This window comes from Pieris rapae, chromosome 13 (genome assembly GCF_905147795.1).
Source record: "Pieris rapae chromosome 13, ilPieRapa1.1, whole genome shotgun sequence".
NCBI classification, from domain to species: Eukaryota; Metazoa; Arthropoda; class Insecta; order Lepidoptera; family Pieridae; genus Pieris; species Pieris rapae.
In genome coordinates, this window is record NC_059521.1 from 2637049 (window position 1) to 2657434 (window position 20386).

Below are 20386 nucleotides of genomic sequence, written 5' to 3' on the forward strand. Positions count from 1 at the left end.
CATACAAAATTGGTTGACTTTTGCATTATACATGTGCAGAGATAAGTCCTTGCTGAATTACCAATAACCGTGTATATTATATAATTTTTTTGAGTTTGTTTGTTCTAGGCAAATTATGTTACGATAACTACATTTTTTATCAAGTACCCTATACTGAATTTTAGATAGAGATTTATGGGGGTGATGAAAGAAAATTTAAGTAAATTGAATATATTTATTTAATAAAAGGACTAAAATTCATCAGCCAATAATGCTGCCGTCTCCGGATCGACAGTCTCCGTCATACTCATCTGCATATCCGTCCACTCTTCTCTTTGATTGTCTATGAAATAGTAAATTTCACTTATACGATCGCGGTTGCGTTTAACTTCATTACTGAAAAAAGATATACATGTATATGCTAAGCAATTATCATGATATATATAATATAAGAGCTATATTTATTACTATTTATTTAATTTATTATTATTATTATATTCTGATAATCTAGGAATCCTTTGGATCGTATGATCTAACACAGGCGCAAAAGGTATATCGTATCAGTAAAACTTTAGGAGCATGAGGGTAATTTTTTTTACGGATGAAACGCAATAATAATATTAGAGTCACGAAGATATGCAGCGTTTTTGTCGACGAAATGCGAGAGAGAAAAAGCGTAACTTGAAGCAAATAGCGACAGTAGGGAGCAAGCAAGTGAGAAAGATCGAGAGGGACAGTAGGATAGAACGAACGACGCATCACACAGTGCCATGGAGCGAGAGGTGGAAGAGAGCTATAATGAGAAAGAGGGAGAGAGGGGGAAATCGAGAAAAATACACGCTACTGGTTGATGTATTCTTTAAGTGAGCCTCCTGCCCGTTTTCCCCCTGTTCTATAAAATAAATAATAAGTAGTAACATATTAGAAGTTAACTTAAAAAAACGCTGATTTTTATTTATTTATGCATTAAGCACGTGTAAACAGTGTGAATATAGATATACGAATACGTGGCGTAGTCATATGCTTTTACCTTAGTAATAATTAATTTACTGTCTACGCACGCACTTTTTTTTTAATTCCACCGAAGTTTCGGGAAGTATTTTGACTTTATATACTCACTCGTTAGTCCCTTGTACGAGGTCATCACGCCATTTATTCGCTCGTGTCATCAAAAGATCTTCGCGAGCGTCGATAAACCGCATGTGATTGTCTGAGGACTGAGCTACGAGGTTCATCATGGCGTCTCTGTCCATCATTACCTAAAACGCCCTTATTATAGTAATACATAAAAACAATAATGCTTACTTATTCAAGCCCTCGAGTAAAAGTAAGCAAAGTTCCTAAGCATAGACAAACAATGTGTGAGTAATATCTGTTAAAAAGTAAATAATTACTGTACATTTTCTTATTCTTATTTCTATAGTGCTTACAAAATATTTGAACGGCCACTAATACAAATGGTATTTTTTTCTATGAATTTCATTTTTTCAGGATTTCAAAGGCAACAAAAATTATATAAGTACGTTAATATTAACAAATAGATCGTGTACCTCAAATAACTCAGGCGGTGCATCGCCCAAAAGTATTTTGTTACCCAATAATTTTGAGAGAGCATCAAACTGTCGCATAGACCACATCCCTTCATGCTCCCTCCACGCCCCGAACGCGTTTCGAGACACTTCTAGAAGCTTCGTTATCATCTCTGTCATGTTTACGGAAAATTGTACTCTAGATTCCTATAAATTTTACGGCATAATATATTAATTTTATTTTTAGTTTGCAGGATGTTAGTGTCTTAGGTTCAAAATACCTCGCATCGTTCATAGAGCTGCATTTCTATGGTCATAAGTTTCTTCCAGAGATCGTAAATCAGATCATTAAAGGCCTCTCCCGAGTCAATAACATTTGGTTCAAGCTGTTCCAACGTTGCTTGCTTTGTCGTTACTTTACCGATGATTTCATTCATTTGTTCTACTAACGGTTTCTTTTTCGTTTCATATTCTTCTACTACACTACAGAAATCAGAACAAAATCTAGTAACAATAACTTTAAAAATCTTTGTAATTCTTGCAAACCGGGGTTGAAAGAACTGGATTTAAAATTCGGTACAATTTTATCTAGAAACAGAATACGAATCATTAAAAGACCGGCACCTTTCTTGCGAACCTCCTGGCAATGTAAGTGTCCATAGTTGGTTATGACCCTTCTGCCTGTACACCCACCCAAAATAAAAAGTGGTAAACAGGTGCCTCAAATCGATCTACCGTATATCGTAAAGTGATGACGCGTGGAATTTGAAGTTTATAAAAAAAATCATTATTTAGGATTTTTGTTCCCACAACTTTTGCGATAAAAATAATAGACTACAAATAGGTATAGATTACAAACCACTTTAGAGTGGTCTCTTCTGCGCCTTGTGCCATATCAATATTTTAGCCCCATGCCCGAACTAGAAATAATACGTACGCTTTACTCTTCTTAACACTGTCATCTAAAGCGTTTTCAACCAAGTCTTTAAAGAGTTTTATCTCATTTTGTCGTGCATTGTAGGCCACTTGAGCAAATTCCACTAAGCCGGCCATGGTTTCGACATATTGTTCTTTATATCTAAAAAAAAAATTTTAATCAGAATCCATCTGACTCCTGAACGTGTGTTTGTTAACTATTCATTTATTTACTTTTATAGCTAACACTTTCATGTAAGTACATATGTAATTATTTTTTAATTAAAATATATTTTAATAAAATGACTATAAAGTGTTATTTTAAGTGTATAACATTATTTATTACGAAATTAGGATATTGTCGAGAAAAAGTAAAATATGATCAAGTATATAATATATATACAATGTTGCTATTGTTAATTGACTTGCGAACATATAAATATGTCGATAGATATTAAAGTCAGTTGTTAGAATCAAACAAAAAGTTTTATTTAAACATTTGGTTACTATTTTTTCTACTATACTTACTGTTCATAGAACCCAATCAATTCTCCCCCTACTTGCAATAGTAATGCCCCATCTGGGTCTTTCTCAAACATTGTCTCTATTAATTCCGGCCCACTCAAATACTCCACAAAGGACATCGCGTAAAACTCAACTCTTGAATCATACTCCTCTTTAGCAATACGTGCCTTTTCAGTCTTTTCATCTGCATCGTCCAACTTACGAAGGATACCGCTGAAATTATAGAGTTGAAACCTCTGTTATATATATTTATGGCCAGTGAGTGTGGTCCGTGGAAGCGATAAAAATTGGATTCTTTAATAAGTCAAGTCCAAATTTATTTATTCATATAGGTAACATATTGTACACTTATGAACGTCAAAAAAAGAAATATTAAATAATTCTAATTTTACATTTACTGCCAGTTCTCAAATCAAGGGCGTAGAACGGAAGAGAAGAACTGGCAATAAACTCTCCGCCACTCTTTTTAATCCCCAAGTTTTCCCCCATAATAAATTAACTAACTCTAGTAACTTATAAGTATACAGTTAAATGTATACGGAACGTCACGAAGATGTGCAGCGTTTTTGTCGAAGAAAAGGGGGAGACCGATTGAGAGCGAGTGAGATAGGGAGATTGAGAAAAAATACACGCTATTGGTTGATGTATTCGTTTAGTAATTACAGGACCTGGATGACCGAGCTTTGCTCGGTATTTTTGTATTATAAATTTGTTATAATAAGTTATAACAAATTTACAATACAATAATAAGTTATTGTAAATCATATTTGTACGAATTACATACTAATAAAATGATGAAATATGAATAATATTTTTCGATCTTACCGACAGAATAATAAAAAAAAATTGAACTGGTATTTTAAAAGTTATTAATTTAAAGAAAAAAATCATGAGTGTGAAAGAACACGAATAAAATGCAATTTTCTAGAAATGATTCCTAGCTAGATCGATTTATCGCCCCCGAAAGCCCCCGTATACTAAATTTCATTAAAATCGTTGGAGCCGATTCCGAGATTCCAATTAACAACCAACATATATATATACAAGAATTGTAGAACTTTAGATGGAAATTCTGTCGCATAACGTTTTGTGCATTAAACGCAGATTTTTTATTTAAAAAAAAAGCACGTAGAGTGTGTTAACTGTTAACAGTGTGAATAAAGATATTGAAATACCTGGAGTGATCTACTGGTACATGATCATCTATTGGGCCTTAGTAATAATTAATTTACAAAACAGTTTCACTCCTGATATGTGTACTTTGTACGCAAAGTAATACTTTTTACCTATTATTTCCAATTTTAGGAAGTAATGTTTGGTATAGTTTTAGTAAGATCACGTCAGTGTTATATCGCTTTCGTCGCATTGGAGCGTGAACGCCTCTTTTATCTATTTCTACATTAAATAGTAGGTACCAGAATATAATTTACTGTCGATTGAAATGATTGAAGTGCCAATACACATTATTTCCTTGATGTTCTAAATCAAAAAATTCTGAGCTACGCAGACCGAAATGTGATTTAAAAAAAGAAAACCTTAAATTCGACGATTTAGTTTGTTTATGACAGCAATATATAGAGAACTACCGAAATAACGCTTGCCCTGATTCCCTCTCCTCTTCTGTAATTAGTTTATAGTCCAAATAAGTGACAATAGGAAGAGCACACTTCAGGAACTGATTTGTCATAGGATCATCACAGCACGGATTGCCCTTGAAGCTTACAGATCGTAACTTCCGGAATCGTCTAAGGTAGGACATCTGAAAATAACTTTTAATTTCTTGAATCCTGGTACTTATGAATATTCAATGCTTATTTTACATTTATAGAGAACAGGGGGCAAACTGGCAGAAGCCTCAACTGATGTTAGTAATATTTTATTAATACAAAAATTAGGTATTTTATGTATGTATTGTGACGCGAGAATCGTTATAAAAGAGAAAATAAAATGGAGCGTTGGGATTTGGGACCTATTCATTTTTTAAAGATTCAAAAAGTCCAGCGTTTTTATGTTTAATAAAAATCAAGATACACAAAATGCTGGGAGTAGTAATATTATAATTATTGAACCTGTTTTAATGCGTCATGTTTTTATTACATAAATTAAGGTCTGTAAAATATTCAACTGGTTTTGCGTGTGTTGTGTGGGTTCAAATAGAAATTAATATTAACTATCTTTAAAAAAAAAGTATTACCAGAATACTTTTCTATTACTCGCCTCTTTATAATCTTCAATTAAATTATCTCCAATACTGAAAACCATCAACTTTTCTAAACAATCCATATTTTCCAATTTTCTTATTTTATTATGAAACAGCGTTAAAATTTCCAAATTAACTAATTTATCTAAATTCTCAATTTTTTCAATCTTGTTAAACGAAATGTCTAACTCGTTTAGTCCCGTTAGCTGATCTAAATTTTCAATTTTTTGAATCAAATTGTGAGCTAATGTTAATTTTCTCAAGGATTTAAGCATCCAAAGGTGGTCTATTCTTAATATATTTTGAAATTCCAATCGTAAAATTGGAGCTTCGTCCAAATGGACTCCTTCTTCGGCGAAAAGTCTGCCCGCTTCTTCAGTTGGACCTTTATATATAGTATACAATATTAGTAGTCATATTATAATTTTCGTGGTACAAAAGTATATACAATCATATAAATGAAATACTTATAACGTTTTAAAATAAAACTTTCTCACCGTTTTTTGAATTAAACTTCTGTGTGTTTTTGTCGAAGAAAAGGGAAAGAGAATGAGAAAGGGAGATCGAGAAAAAATAAGCGCTTTTAACTGTATTCGTTTAGAAAATTCTGTCATGTCTTGTGCATTTATTGAAATAAGCACGTCAACAGTGTGAATATAGTGATTAGTGAGTGATCATATACTGCTAGTTGGTACACTATCACCTATTGAGGCTTTTACCTTAGTTATAATGATTTATAAAGAAGATTCACTTCTGACATGTGTACCTACTTTGTGACACGCACTTTTTGAAATTTAGTTATATAGAAATTTCACAAGTTATTTTTTTACCTAATCTCCTATTTTGATACAATAAAATTAAGGTGAGTATAGGCGAAATACTATTAGTACTTTACCATATTCAAGTATACATCTTGTTATCATAGCGTTGTCAATCACGCCTGGTTCAATGGCAGGGTGTATAATTAAACTGTTCAGTGATTTTTTTTCAGTCATATTGATTTATAATAAAGAAGATTTTTGATTTATAATAATGAAAGATTTTTTTAATGTATCTTTGGGTGTGTCCCAAATTTTTACAGAACACTTTTTAAAGCTTGTTTACAGCGTTGCTAAGATATGTTTGTGTCGTACCCGGATCGTAGAATTAATGACCAATAGCCAACCATTTCATAAAATGAAAATCTATTAAGATCATATATTTTATCATCACATATAAAGTACTTTCGTAACTGTTAATATTTTAATTAAGTTATGAAAAAGCAAATAAAAGCCATTGTGTAAGTTCTGTGAATTAAATGTATTGACGGGTAATTTTTTAACCTTCCCGCCATATCGTATTTCCGGTCATATTGACCACATATTATATAAAACTTGAAAACTAATAAAAGAATTATATTATAAGTAGAATAATAATTATTCTACTTATATCATAATTCTTTAATTACTTTATTTTTATAGTAAGATAATCAAGAAGATGAATATGATTATTTGTTAATTATTATTCTATGGTTTTTCAAGTAAAGTAAATTAGACATTAACATTTTGACATTTTTGACCTGACAGATGATGTCAGATCACCAACTTTCAAAACTTAATTTTAATCTGCATTTTGTTATTTACAAGGTGACAAGTGAAATCGGTAAAAATAATTTTTAATTGTTATTATTTAGAAGGGTATTTTGTTAAAAGGCTAAAATGTCTTTCTTTGGAGTAGGAAATCCATTTGCCACACCAGTTGGTCAAAAAATTGGTAAGTTTCACCACCATATTACCTTAAAGAATATAAGAATTTCTACACTTTCTGCTGTTACGCATTACTTAATCAGGAAAATTTAAGTTTCTTTTTCCATTGTGTTCATTCGCTTTATTCTGCACAGTGCACACTATAACAGCCGATAGCCAAAACATTTGTTGAGTCGTGTAATTTTATTTATTTGTACTACGTGAAATCCTTATTTCAGAACAAGCTACAGATGGATCCCTTCCTTCAGAAAATTGGGCCCTTAATATGGAAATATGTGATATTATAAACACTAGTGCAGATGGACCTAAAGATGCCATAAAGGCAATTAGAAAAAGACTGACCCAAAGTGCTGGGAAGAACTACACAATTGTTATGTACAGTTTAACTGTACTTGAGAGCTGTGTTAAGAATTGTGGAAGACCTTTCCATGTTCTTGTGTGTAATAAGGAGTTTATATCTGAGTTGGTGAGTACCACAAATTGATCTGACCTTGGTACTTAGTCATTCGCTGTAGGTATTGGTGTTCACCTTGACTATTTATTATATATATTATACTAACTTCCTTCAATGTTGTCTAAATGAAACCTGAATAAAATTACATAGGTATGTTAAAGTTACATCCTTAAATCCCAGAAATGACTACACACTCTGTATTCATTATAGTGCGGTTTCATCATGAAAGAAATGTATATTGCCATACAGAAAATATTGGAATGACGGGTAAATGTCTTTTGCTCAACTTGGGCTAACACTGCTCTAAAATTGTTAAACCAAACGTCAAATTACAATTCTAAAAAGTATCAAGCTCCTATTTTATATCCTTATGCAAGATTATTATAGTATCTATATGGCTCCATAAGTTTAAAAGTAATAAAATTATCTCTTTCCAATTAATAATAGATTAAGAATAAATTGGATTGTATGATTTATATTATACTTTTAGTTAGGTCTGTTTGCTTATGATTTAGTCTCTACTCTTATCAATAATAATGAATACTATATTAGCTAATTATATTCAAATTCAAATTCAAAATTACTTTGTAGTAAGCCGTAGGTATTTTCTAGCTTTGTGGCTAGAACTAAAGCATCTTTAAGTATTATTGCAAAGGTAATGCTTAGTAAGCATTGTTGCTTTCATTTAGTAAATAGTGAGAACAAAACATAATCTTCTTGAAAATAATTTTGTAATTTTTCGCTTTATAAATTGTAATTTTGTGAATACAAAGATGATGTTGGAATGAAGATGGAACATTAAGATAAATAAAATAAGATAAAAGTATGTTATCTGATAAGATGTCATTCACATGCCTCTGAAAAACTATCTATTCTTATTGATGTGAATTATTAGTATATTGATATTTCAAATATAGATAAAGATTTTATCATCACTAAATAATTAAATCTATAAAATGTGTATTTTTATTATGTTTTGCAATGATAAAGTGCAATATTATACAAAGCCAAGCATAATAGAATGTTTTATGAGTTCATAAAATTAAATTCTTACAGTGATTTGATAGGATTTAATGATAAAATAATTTAGAAAAAGTTTTATATGCATATTATTATTAGGTAAAAATAAAATTGTTAGTGCAGTTATTATTATTATTTGACTGTCCCACATTAAGCAGTAGGCATATAAACAACATAGTCAATATAAAATGTAAATAACTGAGACAGTACCCTCTTATGATGTCATCTGAGATAATATGACATTCTACAACCTCTCAACACAACTGCTTCATTTACATAAAAGAACAATATATTTAACAGAGCAAATCTAGTTGGTAATCTAAGTGTTATTTTATTTGGGGGCTCTTGTTTTATTTTATATGCAGTTTTCATTTGTTTATAAAAATAAAACTTGCTAAAGAAGTGGCTAGATGAGGCTTTTTCACCTTATTTATAAAAACTGAATCAGTCCAGTTTGAGTCTTATAAGAAAAGTTCAATTTCATGTTTTTATCCAATTTTGTTTACAGTGTAATGACAAAGGAAAGATGAGTATTCTAGTAAAATAAGACTCTTTAATAAATTAAAAAATATTACTTTAGTTTAAAAAAAAATCTTGAATGTAATGAGAAAGAAACTTGTTCTTTTATCTGATAACACAGAAGTGATAACTACTGAAATAAAAAAAAGTAATAAGAACACTTTTTGTATAATAATACACATATATCAAGCATATAAATATCTATATATTTGATTTGATATGTGTTGTGACAATTAAGATATTTGACCTTGATACATTAGCAATGTTTGATGAAGTTAGATTGCGAGGTAATAAATGTGGTTAATTTAAATAATAAGCATTAATGATTTTGTTGATTCTATAATCACATATGAATAAAATTATTTCACAATATTAATTAATGTTACACTAGATACGTTGTTTTCTTTACCAATATATCAATAATATAAGACAACCGGTTGATGATGATAGTGTATTGGGTATTGGACTAGGTGAAGAGCCAGTCAGCCTGACACATCTACTGAAGGCATTCCGGTTTTGTCACGAAGCTTGACCATGTAAATCTTTCCGCACATCAATACAAAAACCCATTAGACGTTTGAACTCTAAGGTTAGTTAACAGTGTTTTAGAATTTGATTGCAGTATAAATCATTGATTGAAAATTTCGTTTCATCCCGTGACCTCATTCAGATTTCTTTTCCGCGAGTAGTTTCTTCACTGTAAGAAATATGCAAATCGAAATTTGAAGGAGGCGTTTGACACGAGGAATGATCTATGACGACTGATTTTGACGAAAAATATATAGTTATTTGATTTTGACTTTTGGTCGCTTCGAGCGCATCGTCCATTGTATGATTTTTATTTTAACTCATATTCAATTTTGTCTAATATGAACCCCACATACACTATCATCATCAACCGATTGTCTTTTATAATTAATATATTTGAAAAGAAAACTTCGTAAATAGTGAAACATTAAATATTGTGAAATAATCTAATTTATATGTGACTAGCTGCCCCCGCTAAATTTGTTTCTCTTTAATGTCTAACCTACTTTTTTAGTACATACCAACATGGAACATTTTGATATGCTACCCCGGAGACTGTTCGGTTTTCTGGAATGAATACTTTTTAGGTTTTTGTGTGATTTTTCTCTATATAAACCTTAAAGTTTTAGTTATAAACTTCAAGTAACAAATAAAACATAAGAGGTTAATTGTAAAGGGTAGATAAAAATTATGGGTTGCATGTATTTTTATATGCGGTATCATAAAAAATAAAAACAATATTTTTTGTCAAGAAAATCAAAAGCAAATTTTAGCTAGTAACCGATTCTCTGACTAATAAATATATATAAATAATTTCATAAAAATCGGTTGAGCCGTTTCGAGGAGTATGGAATTGTATGAGACACGAAATATTTGATAGAATCAACAAAATTATTCATGCTTATTATTTAAATCAATAATTTTTATTACCTCACAATCTTAACTTCATCAAACATTGCCAATGTAGTAAATATGTATAATGAGATGTCAAATATCTTAATGATTATTATCAATTAAATATACCTATACATATCCATATACCCTTTGACCACTGGGCTAACAAGAGCTACTAGCGAGTCGTTTCAGTATTATTAATTGAAAGCTTCATTTTCAGGTAAAATTAATTGGTCCGAAAAATGACCCGCCCACTGTTGTGCAAGAAAAGGTTTTGAGTCTTATACAGTGCTGGGCGGATGCTTTTCAAAATCAACCGGAGTTGCAGGTAAGCTTTTTACCACATATTTTTCAAACTCAAACTCAAAAATATCTTTATTCATATAGGTAAACATGTACACTTATGAACGTCAAAAAAAACAAATTAAATTAATTGTAAATTTACATTTACAACCAGTTCGCAAGTCAAGGGCGTAGAGCGGGTAAGAAGTTTCCGTGCCTATGCATTCTTTCTTCTTTCGCTGGCCACAGACGGACCGCTTGATGCAGTCGAGACTGACTGCTCTAGAGCGGTCACGTTGAAGTCGTACACGACTGCTCGGAGCAGTTGTGTTATATATAAAAAAGTAAGAGAGAACTTAGAGATAACTCTACAGAAGTGGAAATGCACTTTAGCAAGACAACATCTCATATCTTATACTATAATATCAACTAACTCATACAATAATATCATCCAACTCATACTGAGTTTGATGATATTAAATACTATTCCACTTACTCGTGCTGGTTAAACGAGAAATTGTGGACAGCGAAAAATTTGGATTTTAACAGAAAAACACGGAATTTAGTTTATTTATGATTAAATCTATGGTATATGTTGCAAAGTCGTTAAGATTCATGTAAATAATATAATACTCGGTATAGTTATATAAATATGTAATACAATTTAAATATTTATCAAAAGAAGTCTAAATAATTACATAAAGTACAAATCAAAAAATGCACCAAATCATATAAATCGAGTGTTCAAACACTGGACATTGGTCTTTGGTTGGTAAAATAATAATGCTATAAATTTTCGTTTATAATGTATCTATCAAATAAGGTTATTGATAACTTTGTTAAGTGTTCGTTAATTGGTGCGGCACATTTCTGGACGATGTTATTGTAGCGATTAGATACATCTTCTTTAATTATTTGAGGCTTCTAAAGCGTGCTAGGCTGTAAATGCATTTCGGAATCAACATATTTACATAAAAACATTAAATTGTTTACTTCATCTGTGTGACATTCAACACGTTAAATAGTTATCTATATTTATATTCGCATATAATAATTACATGAGTGCCAGGAATTATCCATTGCAATTTGGATTTACATTAGAAGGTTATGAACCCTGCAGCTTATGGCTGGATTATTCGAAATAATAAAGTGTCCGGTGCATTTGTAGTGCTTCAATGTATACACTTGATATTTGATCCAAGTTGTTCGCATTGTCAAGGATTGGGTGTTATGTTACACTACTAGCAGTCGTACGAAGTACATACAAGAAATAGTGGCGATACTTTGGCTTAAGCGATTTCAGGCTTTGGAAATTATTGTTCGCTCTAAACATGTGTTGCATTTTTACTATTATTTATCGCATTACACCGACTTTTATTTTTGGATTATTTTGAATGTACAACTGTTGAACAATTTTGTTTTAACATATTGTATGCATAGTTTGTGCAGAGTCCTTTGTAATTAATTGCAAAGCATTACTTCTGCAGTAGTTGCCCAATTTGTATTATGTGGAAGTGGGCATCAAGATTTGGCAAACGTTCTATCTTGAGCGCGCCTTAGATCAAGCCTATTTTGCTCGTTCTTTAGCTTTTTATGGTAATATAAGGTAATAAAAGATGTCTTTATTCCCAGGGAGTAGTACAAGTGTACAACGAATTACGGACCAAGGGTGTCGAATTTCCTATGACCGATTTGGACGCTATGGCACCTATATTTACACCGCAACGGGTGAGTACTGCTGTCCTCGTAGTTTTTTTACCTTATTTTGATGTTTTTACTGAGCCTACCTTTTAGTAGCTAGATACCAACATGGAACATTTTGCTATGCCCTATAGAGGTTTCACTTTTCTGAATTCAGAAAGAAACATCATATTTTGCAATTCATTTTCCTATCATTAGTGTAAGATTACTCTTATTTCATAACACGCTAACTCTGCTCAAACCTCATATACTTAGCTAAACTATCTTTACTTATAACTTATATTGTAAAGTAATTAACCCAAAATTATACAATACGTAATTCAAAAGGAAGTTGCAGATATTTACATATCATGAAATTGGCATATTCAGATAGTCTTCTACAGATCAAACCAATTGGTTGGAAAAGAAAATGTGCCAGAATATAACGATGTCTGGTTTTGCAAAAGCATTGTAGTGCCGTGGTTAAATGTATTTTAAAAACACACGTCATTAGGTTAGATTTTTGAAGTAAACTAAAATTATTATTTTATCAGAGTGTTCCTGACGGCGGCGAACCGATGGCTAGCTCTCCTCAGCGTAACGTCTTGGCGCCGAGTTCTCCCATTCGGATGCCGCTTGAAAATAGTACTGGCACGGTACGTTAATTTTTGTTACTATGGTTACGTGTTTTTTTTAATAAAAAAGATATTTTTAATACAAAACTGTGTTTTTAATATAGTTGTGTTAAAATAGTATATTTCATTACAAGTGCAGGAAGCCTGTCATTGCAGAAAGTTCCGAGGAATGTCCGCCCGAGCCGAGGCGCAGCCGAAGTTGAGGGTTGACAGTCGGAATAAGTTGCAATGACGGTTCCGCACTTGTACTGAACAACTATTTTTAATACAGTTGCGAAAAAATTAAGCAATTTAATAAAACCATTTGCATTTTTTTCTCTTCTCTCTGGCAGGAGGCTCAACTGATAGCATGGACACTCAATTCCAGAGGGCTCGCGAGTGCGTTGCTGGCCTTTTTTATTACAAAATTAGTTATATATATTATGATTAATTACAGGTGACCCTATCAGAGAGTCAGACAAGCAAGCTACGGGCCGACCTAGCCGTGGTTGAGGGCAACATGACAGTTATGAATGACATGTTGAACGAACTGACAGCACAGCCGTATACGCAGCATCACGAATCTGACATACAATTGCTTGATGTACGTATTTATTCGTTCCGAACATTAATTAATAATAATTCTATAATTACTTAAAAATCTTTTAGACAGCTTTGTATTGTATCAATTTATTTGTTTTGTAATATGACTTCTGTTTTTTTTTTTTAAATACTTTAGTAGTTCTTGTAGTCTACTCTAATATGTTACTTATTATCCCTTAATATAGTTTCTGGACAATCAATTGATAGCGATAAAATCGCCTGCTGCTCCTATGTTTAGGTATTTTTTTTTTTAATTAACTTACTAATTTTTTTCCACCCACTGCTTATATACAAATAATGTATGATCTGTTTAGTAGTACAGTCAGGCGTTCGAAATCTTATGATATTTCTATTTACGCAATTAAATATTAGGATAAGGGAGAAGCAAATTATGACAAGTTCCTAAAATGGTCGACGTATATATATATATATGGTCGTATCATCATTAATTATATTAAAATTTTCTCTTAGGAGTTGGCAGACACACTCCGTGCGATGCAAAGTCGTGTGGCTGAATTGGTTGGGCGTGTATCAGACGAGTGTCCTTTGACAGCCCAACTATTGCTAACTAACGATCAGTTACACAACTTACTCCTGAGACACTCTCGCCTAACCAGCAACCGGTAAGCGGAAAATTTTACTATTTAGAAACGTTTAAACTTCAAAATATTTCTTTTTACGATTCTGTTTATATTTCACTAAAATCCAAAACGCAATTATTACATGAATTAATTTCAATACAGAAACGCAGCTACCGGCGTTGCCACGCCATCGGCCATTCTCGGTGCCGCCATGGGAGTTCCCGGGACTGTATCACGTAAGTTTTTTTTGCAGTGAAACTACTATAGGCGCATGAGGGTAAAAAATTGACGGGTGAAAACGTCACAAAGATGTGCAGCGTTTTTGTCGAAGAAAGGGAGAGAGCATTTGAGACTGCTTATGAGAGAATGAGAAAGGGAGATCGAGAAAAAATAGATGCTATTGGTTGATGTATTCGTTTAGTAATTAGATATTAGAACTTTACATGGAAATTCTGTCGAATAACGTTTTGTATAGTAAACGCAGATTTTTTATTTATTTATATTATCGTTCGCACATATACAGTGTGGATATAGATTTACAAATACATATAGTGATCTACTACTGGTACATGATCATCTATTGAGGCAGTAATCAGTTTCACTTCTGACATGTGTACTTTATACTGACGCACTTTATCCAAATTAGTAGTTACTGTTAAGATAGAAAAATACTGTGAAATAAATAAATAAATATTTTTTCATCGCCGTATGATCTATGATATGTGATGTGTCGTAGCGCTTAAGAAAAAAATCTCGTTTAGACGATGATCACACTCGCAGGTCACTCTTAGTCACAGTAGACAAATTTATTTGGAATTAGTGGGTCACGCTTGTCGCAAAGTGATTTTGTCTAAAGCCAAAACTGATTTTAGATTTCATTCATATTTGAATTTCGAATCTGCGAAGGTAATTCGAATTTAATTCGAATTTCGCCCTCACTTTGTCTTCTTTTATTCCAAATTCAAATTTCATTTTCAGCCCCCAAGAAAGAGGAGGACGCACTTATCGATCTAAGTGACGATGTTCCTGATATTGCTAAATTAAGTATGTATATTATATGTATATTAATTAAATAAGTATTTTTTATCGTTTACTTATACTATTGAAGTTTTAAAGAATTATGTTTAAAAAATAAAAACATACCGATAAAGTACTTAATATGCTTCAAAAACACTATGACTAGTCCTATTTAAGTAAAAAAGTATTTTTTTACGAATTTAGGTGTGACAGACGCGCCGAATGAGAAGTCTCCAAGCGGCTCCAAGGACGAGTTTGACATGTTCGCTCAGTCTCGAAATGTCACATATGAATCTTCCAAAACTGGGTAAGGGAATATAAAGCAAAAACCATCCATTTTGAACCAATTCGACTTAGGGTCCTTCGAGGAAAGAGCGTACTATTTATTAAAACGCACTTCTGGAAGTCTGAGTCCATAGGCACTTATCATTTAACATCAAGAGGGCCTTCTGCCCCTTTTCACACTTTATATAAAAGAAATGTAAATGAACAGGTCCTTAATGTGCTTCCAGGGGAGTTCTTTGCAATGTATGTCTGTTATGATTTATTCTTTTTATAAATCACATTATTTACATAAATATATATATTTAAAAAAATAAATAATTTTTATATGGCAATATTTTTAACTTTATGTCAGTTTCGACGAGGGTTGCCAGAAACATAGGGATGAGCTAGTTCTAAAGAAGATATGTTAAATCTTCAAAAACATTAAATCTCAAAATGATTATTGGTTAAGAAACCCACTAAAAAACTGAAAATTCTTTATTTGACATTATTTTTAAATTTTAACCAAATTTTATTTATTAATTAACATCAAACATAACGTTCTAAATATTTTACAAAAACTTAGACAGTAAACATAAGTTTTACAAAAAAATTTAAAAATACTATTAAAACACACATTTTCTTCCATTCCTTTACTTAATTGTTAGTTATAGGTTAAAAACTTTCTTTTAGCGGAAGCAGTTACGCGGACAACTTAGAGGAGCAGACGACAGCTGGATTAGCAGCGGCCGCTAGCACACGAGCGACCCAACAACCCTTGGTAACTATTCTTTCTTATCTGATTTTAAAGAATAATTCACGAAAATCAAGTTTTTTTTACAATGGCCTATTTGAGGACATTTAAAACCCATTTCAAATTTTTTTAATGACTAGAAATTATACGAATTTTTATTTTTAACCCTGTTTTAGTTTTATAAATTCAAATTACATGTTCATAATTTGACAAACCCGCCAAAGCTTTAGACGATATTTTAATTACGAATTACGTCCAATGGCACTTATTTTTTCAACTTTTACAAAAGAAAATAATATTACCAGAAAATATAGTTAAAAATATTTTATAGAGAAGGTGGTTAGGGGGAGAGAAGAACCCTTAATCAACATTAATTCAATGCTTTTGTTAATATGAAAATTTAAAAAAGTCAATTTTTTTTTCAATTAGGCCTATTAAAAAGGCACTTTTGGAAGTCAAAATTACACTTAAAATATTTAAAAAAGTACCCCTTGCAAACCGTTTAACATGAAGAATGGACATGAAACTGCATCATACTTACTCTTTTATAATAGTTTTACAAGACCTTGTAATATGTTAGTTTGACTGTTCATAAAACTGGAATGCATACGGAATCAATCTGATTAACATTTTAAACATTATATTGTATGTATTTATTTATACCAATTTATACCAATTTATGTTTATTTTTTGTTTTACCTTAATTTATTTTGACAGCCATCGGGAATGGATCAGAGGGAAATAGATGAGATATCTGCTTGGTTAGAACAAGAAAAGGTGATTTTTTTGTTTCACATTCTTATAATTTAAACTTGAATAGTTTCATTACTTACTTCACTTACTTATAATTTCCCTTATTTGCTTCCCACTACAGCACATATATTGCTATCCAGCCGATCACAAACGATTGATTTTCGGATAACATTACCAATACTAAGCAACAGTAACGCTTTGGTTTAGTGTATTTAATAAACGATTTTAATTGGATTAAAACAGGCTGCCGCAGAAGCCAATGCTGGACAAGAAAGTGTAACGAGCAGTGACTTCGAGAAGTTTCTAGCAGAGAGAGCTGCCGCAGCAGACAGCCTCCCTGATGCCAATAATACAAACAATACGCCGAGGCACCGACAAATCAACAAGGATCAAGATTCAATGTTCGCTCTATAACAATCCGGATCGAAGGACCAGGTCTGTGACGTCACTCCCACCATGATTAGACCTTTACGCCTCTAAGGCGAAAATCGTTGTAATATGTCTTATGTTTATTGAAAATTATGAATTTTAAAAGTTGCTAATCATTTAAAGGGTAATTCGGACTGAGCTCTATCATAAGCACTCATATATGTTTAACTTAATAAGTTTTACGCGTTTTGTGCTCAGTCCGGTTCCTGTATAACGGGGCGTTTGTTGCCATGGCAACGGGTATGCTGTGGTTTTATGAATTTAAATAGGTCGGAGTGTCGTTGAACTCTTATTGTATATGTACCGGAATATGCACCTTATTTATTAAGATTAATTTTAAGAGAGCCTCCATTTTTATTATGAAAACATTCACATGAAAATATCCAGTCTCCTTTGGAACCAGCTACTTTGGATTCAGAAATTCGACTTAGCGTTGAGTTTGGTCAAAAATGTATATGGTAGTCAGTTCGTTAAATCTAGTTTCTGAATCTTACCCGCATTTATTTTATAGCGCGAGTCTATAGCTCTCATAATATATCTCATATAATTAAAGAAAATCTCTACTGTACAAAATAAAAAAACTGGATATTTAAATTTTTCTGCTTTTAACTTATTTATTGCATAAATATATGATAAAAAATTAATCAAGTTAGTTATATTATTATTATTTTTAACATTTGTGTAATAACACGAAAAACTTCGAACCTTCCGCCATGTTTCCTAAAATGTGTACTGAAATCTATGCACGAAATATTCAAAAACTAATACAACATTCTTGAATTAATTGAATGAAAACGTGGGCAGCGCTATTTGTAACTAAGCCATGCAAATTGAATGGAAAATCATTTCATTCGAACTGTCAAAAGAAACTACGTATTGACGTATTCAAATACGTGACAGAACTATCATACGTCTCTGTAATTTATGTACACCGGAAATAGAATCGCAATAAAATACAAGCACTATGCCTTAAGTGTGGGACCTTTATACATGTTCTCAATGCTAGCAAAGATTTCTCGTATAACATTCGTGTAGTAGATGTTTTGTTAAGTACACTTGTACTGAATGTTCAGGGTTGCCATTACCAAATTAAAATACGAGAACTACATGAAAAATGCAAAAATATTTTATTTTAGTAGTGGCAATCCTGTCCCCTTTTGATCTTCGCACCTAGAAGCTAGATTATATAGCTTCCCGCGTCTCGTAGTAGGTATAAATAAGCTTACGAAATTTCATACGCATCTGCTTTAGTACGTACGTGTACACAAAATGTGATATTTAAATTTTTTATTTAATCGTAGCTGACATTTTTACTAATGTATTCATTTGATTATGAAAATGTTTAATTTAAAATAATTAAATCATTTGTTAAATTATTAATTGTACCACCAGAAACATCAGGCAATAGATAATTGAGGTTGGAACGCAAGCGAGATTAAAAAAAATGTTCTTCATAGATTTTGCGTGTACGAGATAAATTAGTACCTATATAAAACCTTATTTATCTATTTAGTGCCTGTTTTATAATAATAAATAGGTAACAATTGTATTCGCCTAAGCCATTCCATCTCACTGATTGTAATTTGGTGTTAATGTGATAAACATGGAACAAGCTTAATGTTAATAATTTAAAAGAGTTATTTTGTGTTTTAATCGTTGTATTTAAGATAATAAATGAAATGTGCGAATTAAATTGTTGTTTTCTTTTGTTATCCTGTGATCGATACGCCACATTTAACAAAAATGCACTGCAATATCTACTTACAGAATTTAAACAAAACAAATGTCCAAACAGAATTAGTCCCTGCAGATTAGTACGATGTTCGTATGAATATCGAACATGTCATACATGTTTCTCGGACAATATAACATTTTGACTAAAATTTAGATGAATTCGAGAAGCGGGTAAGAGTTGTCGTTCAAGTATGCGCATTGTTCAAAGTTATGGCGCTTCTAAACGGGCCATGTTTTGCTGCAATTGATGGCTGCAACACATGGCCCGGCAACATTGCAAACAATGTCAGCCACACTATGCAATGTTGCAGTAATGTCCCGGCCATATAGCCAAACATGTTTTGTGTAGCCACTTATGGCCGATATGGCCCCGATGGGTTGCCGAACGATCGCTAGGCTATCGAATTCAACTGCAATATTGCACAGCCAGTTCTATTGTTGTTTCAGTCACTCTCTTTGTTATGGCATAGTGTATCCTTTTCTACGCGACATGAAGTTTGCTATGAGTGAAGTGTGCCTGTTGCTATATTCTGTGTTTTGCGATCAGCTGGATTTTGACAACTACGTAAAAATGGTTACTGGTCTAACAAGACAATTACTGATTTTATTGAAGAAATACATTTGCACCCCGAGTTGTGGGATATAAAAACCGGCTCATAAAAAGATAGAAATTCTAAAAAAGATGCATGGAATGAAATCGCTGAAAAGTTTGGCATAACAAGTAACGAGGCTTACAAAAAATTCAGAAGCCTAAGAACTTACGCAAATAATGAGGAGAAAAAGAAGGAAAGTGGTAGTGCTGGCGGTAAAACAGTAAAGTGGTTTGCTTAAGATGCGATATCGTTTCTCTGTACTCAAAATACCACGAATATAGGATAACATTGTGAAAATGAAAACTTCTAACGTAAGTATCTTTAATAAAATATTTTAGTCATTATAAATGTACATATCTCTGTATTACGTATGTTATATATCGATTGATAAATTGAACTTCTTCCCTCGAAATCTTTTGCAACTTGTTTCCATTCTGTTACTCCTGACGGCATCTGAAAGGCTTAAAGATATACTAAAAATTTTATGCATTCACAGGCGACTGAAACTACATACTGACATCAGTGCTGACCCACGTGAAGTCGTAGAATCAGAAACAACCGACACTTTGGAAGCCGTCGATACTACTCCAAAACCACGTACTAAAAGGCTCAAATTATTATACGCGATGCTGGCGAAAATAAAAACGAATATGCTGCTACTAGATACCTATTATTATTAAATTTAAAAAGTACATAATAGTTACTATCTATGCGTAACATATTTAATAAACCTATGTTAACTTACCTTGATGTATTATTTTAATCCTTCTATAA

General features: G+C 32.0%; 2 protein-coding genes across 3 annotated transcripts; one reads left to right on the forward strand and one right to left on the reverse strand.

Moving 5' to 3' along the window:
* Positions 1-230: 230 nt before the first annotated feature.
* Positions 231-6195, reverse strand: LOC111003739 (dynein regulatory complex subunit 3). The gene is made up of 9 exons (XM_022274404.2): positions 6044-6195; positions 5166-5533; positions 4535-4707; positions 2952-3161; positions 2446-2586; positions 1790-1991; positions 1530-1715; positions 1099-1238; positions 231-375 (listed from the first exon to the last, which is right to left on the reverse strand). Exons 1-9 carry the CDS (start codon positions 6141-6143, stop codon positions 231-233), a joined length of 1665 nt encoding a protein of 554 aa, XP_022130096.1. The 5' UTR covers positions 6144-6195.
* A 568-nt stretch (positions 6196-6763) lies between these two features.
* Positions 6764-18978, forward strand: LOC111003724 (TOM1-like protein 2). Of its 2 annotated transcripts, XM_022274382.2 has the most exons (13): positions 6764-6900; positions 7112-7359; positions 10529-10636; positions 12223-12318; positions 12825-12926; positions 13342-13488; positions 13959-14110; positions 14231-14304; positions 15047-15112; positions 15290-15392; positions 16043-16130; positions 16821-16880; positions 17100-18978. In XM_022274382.2, exons 1-13 carry the CDS (start codon positions 6846-6848, stop codon positions 17268-17270), a joined length of 1470 nt encoding a protein of 489 aa, XP_022130074.2. In that variant the 5' UTR covers positions 6764-6845; the 3' UTR covers positions 17271-18978. The 2 variants fall into 2 exon arrangements, with proteins under 2 accessions (XP_022130074.2, XP_022130075.2); XM_022274383.2 differs by lacking the exon at positions 16821-16880.
* Positions 18979-20386: the final 1408 nt, after the last annotated feature.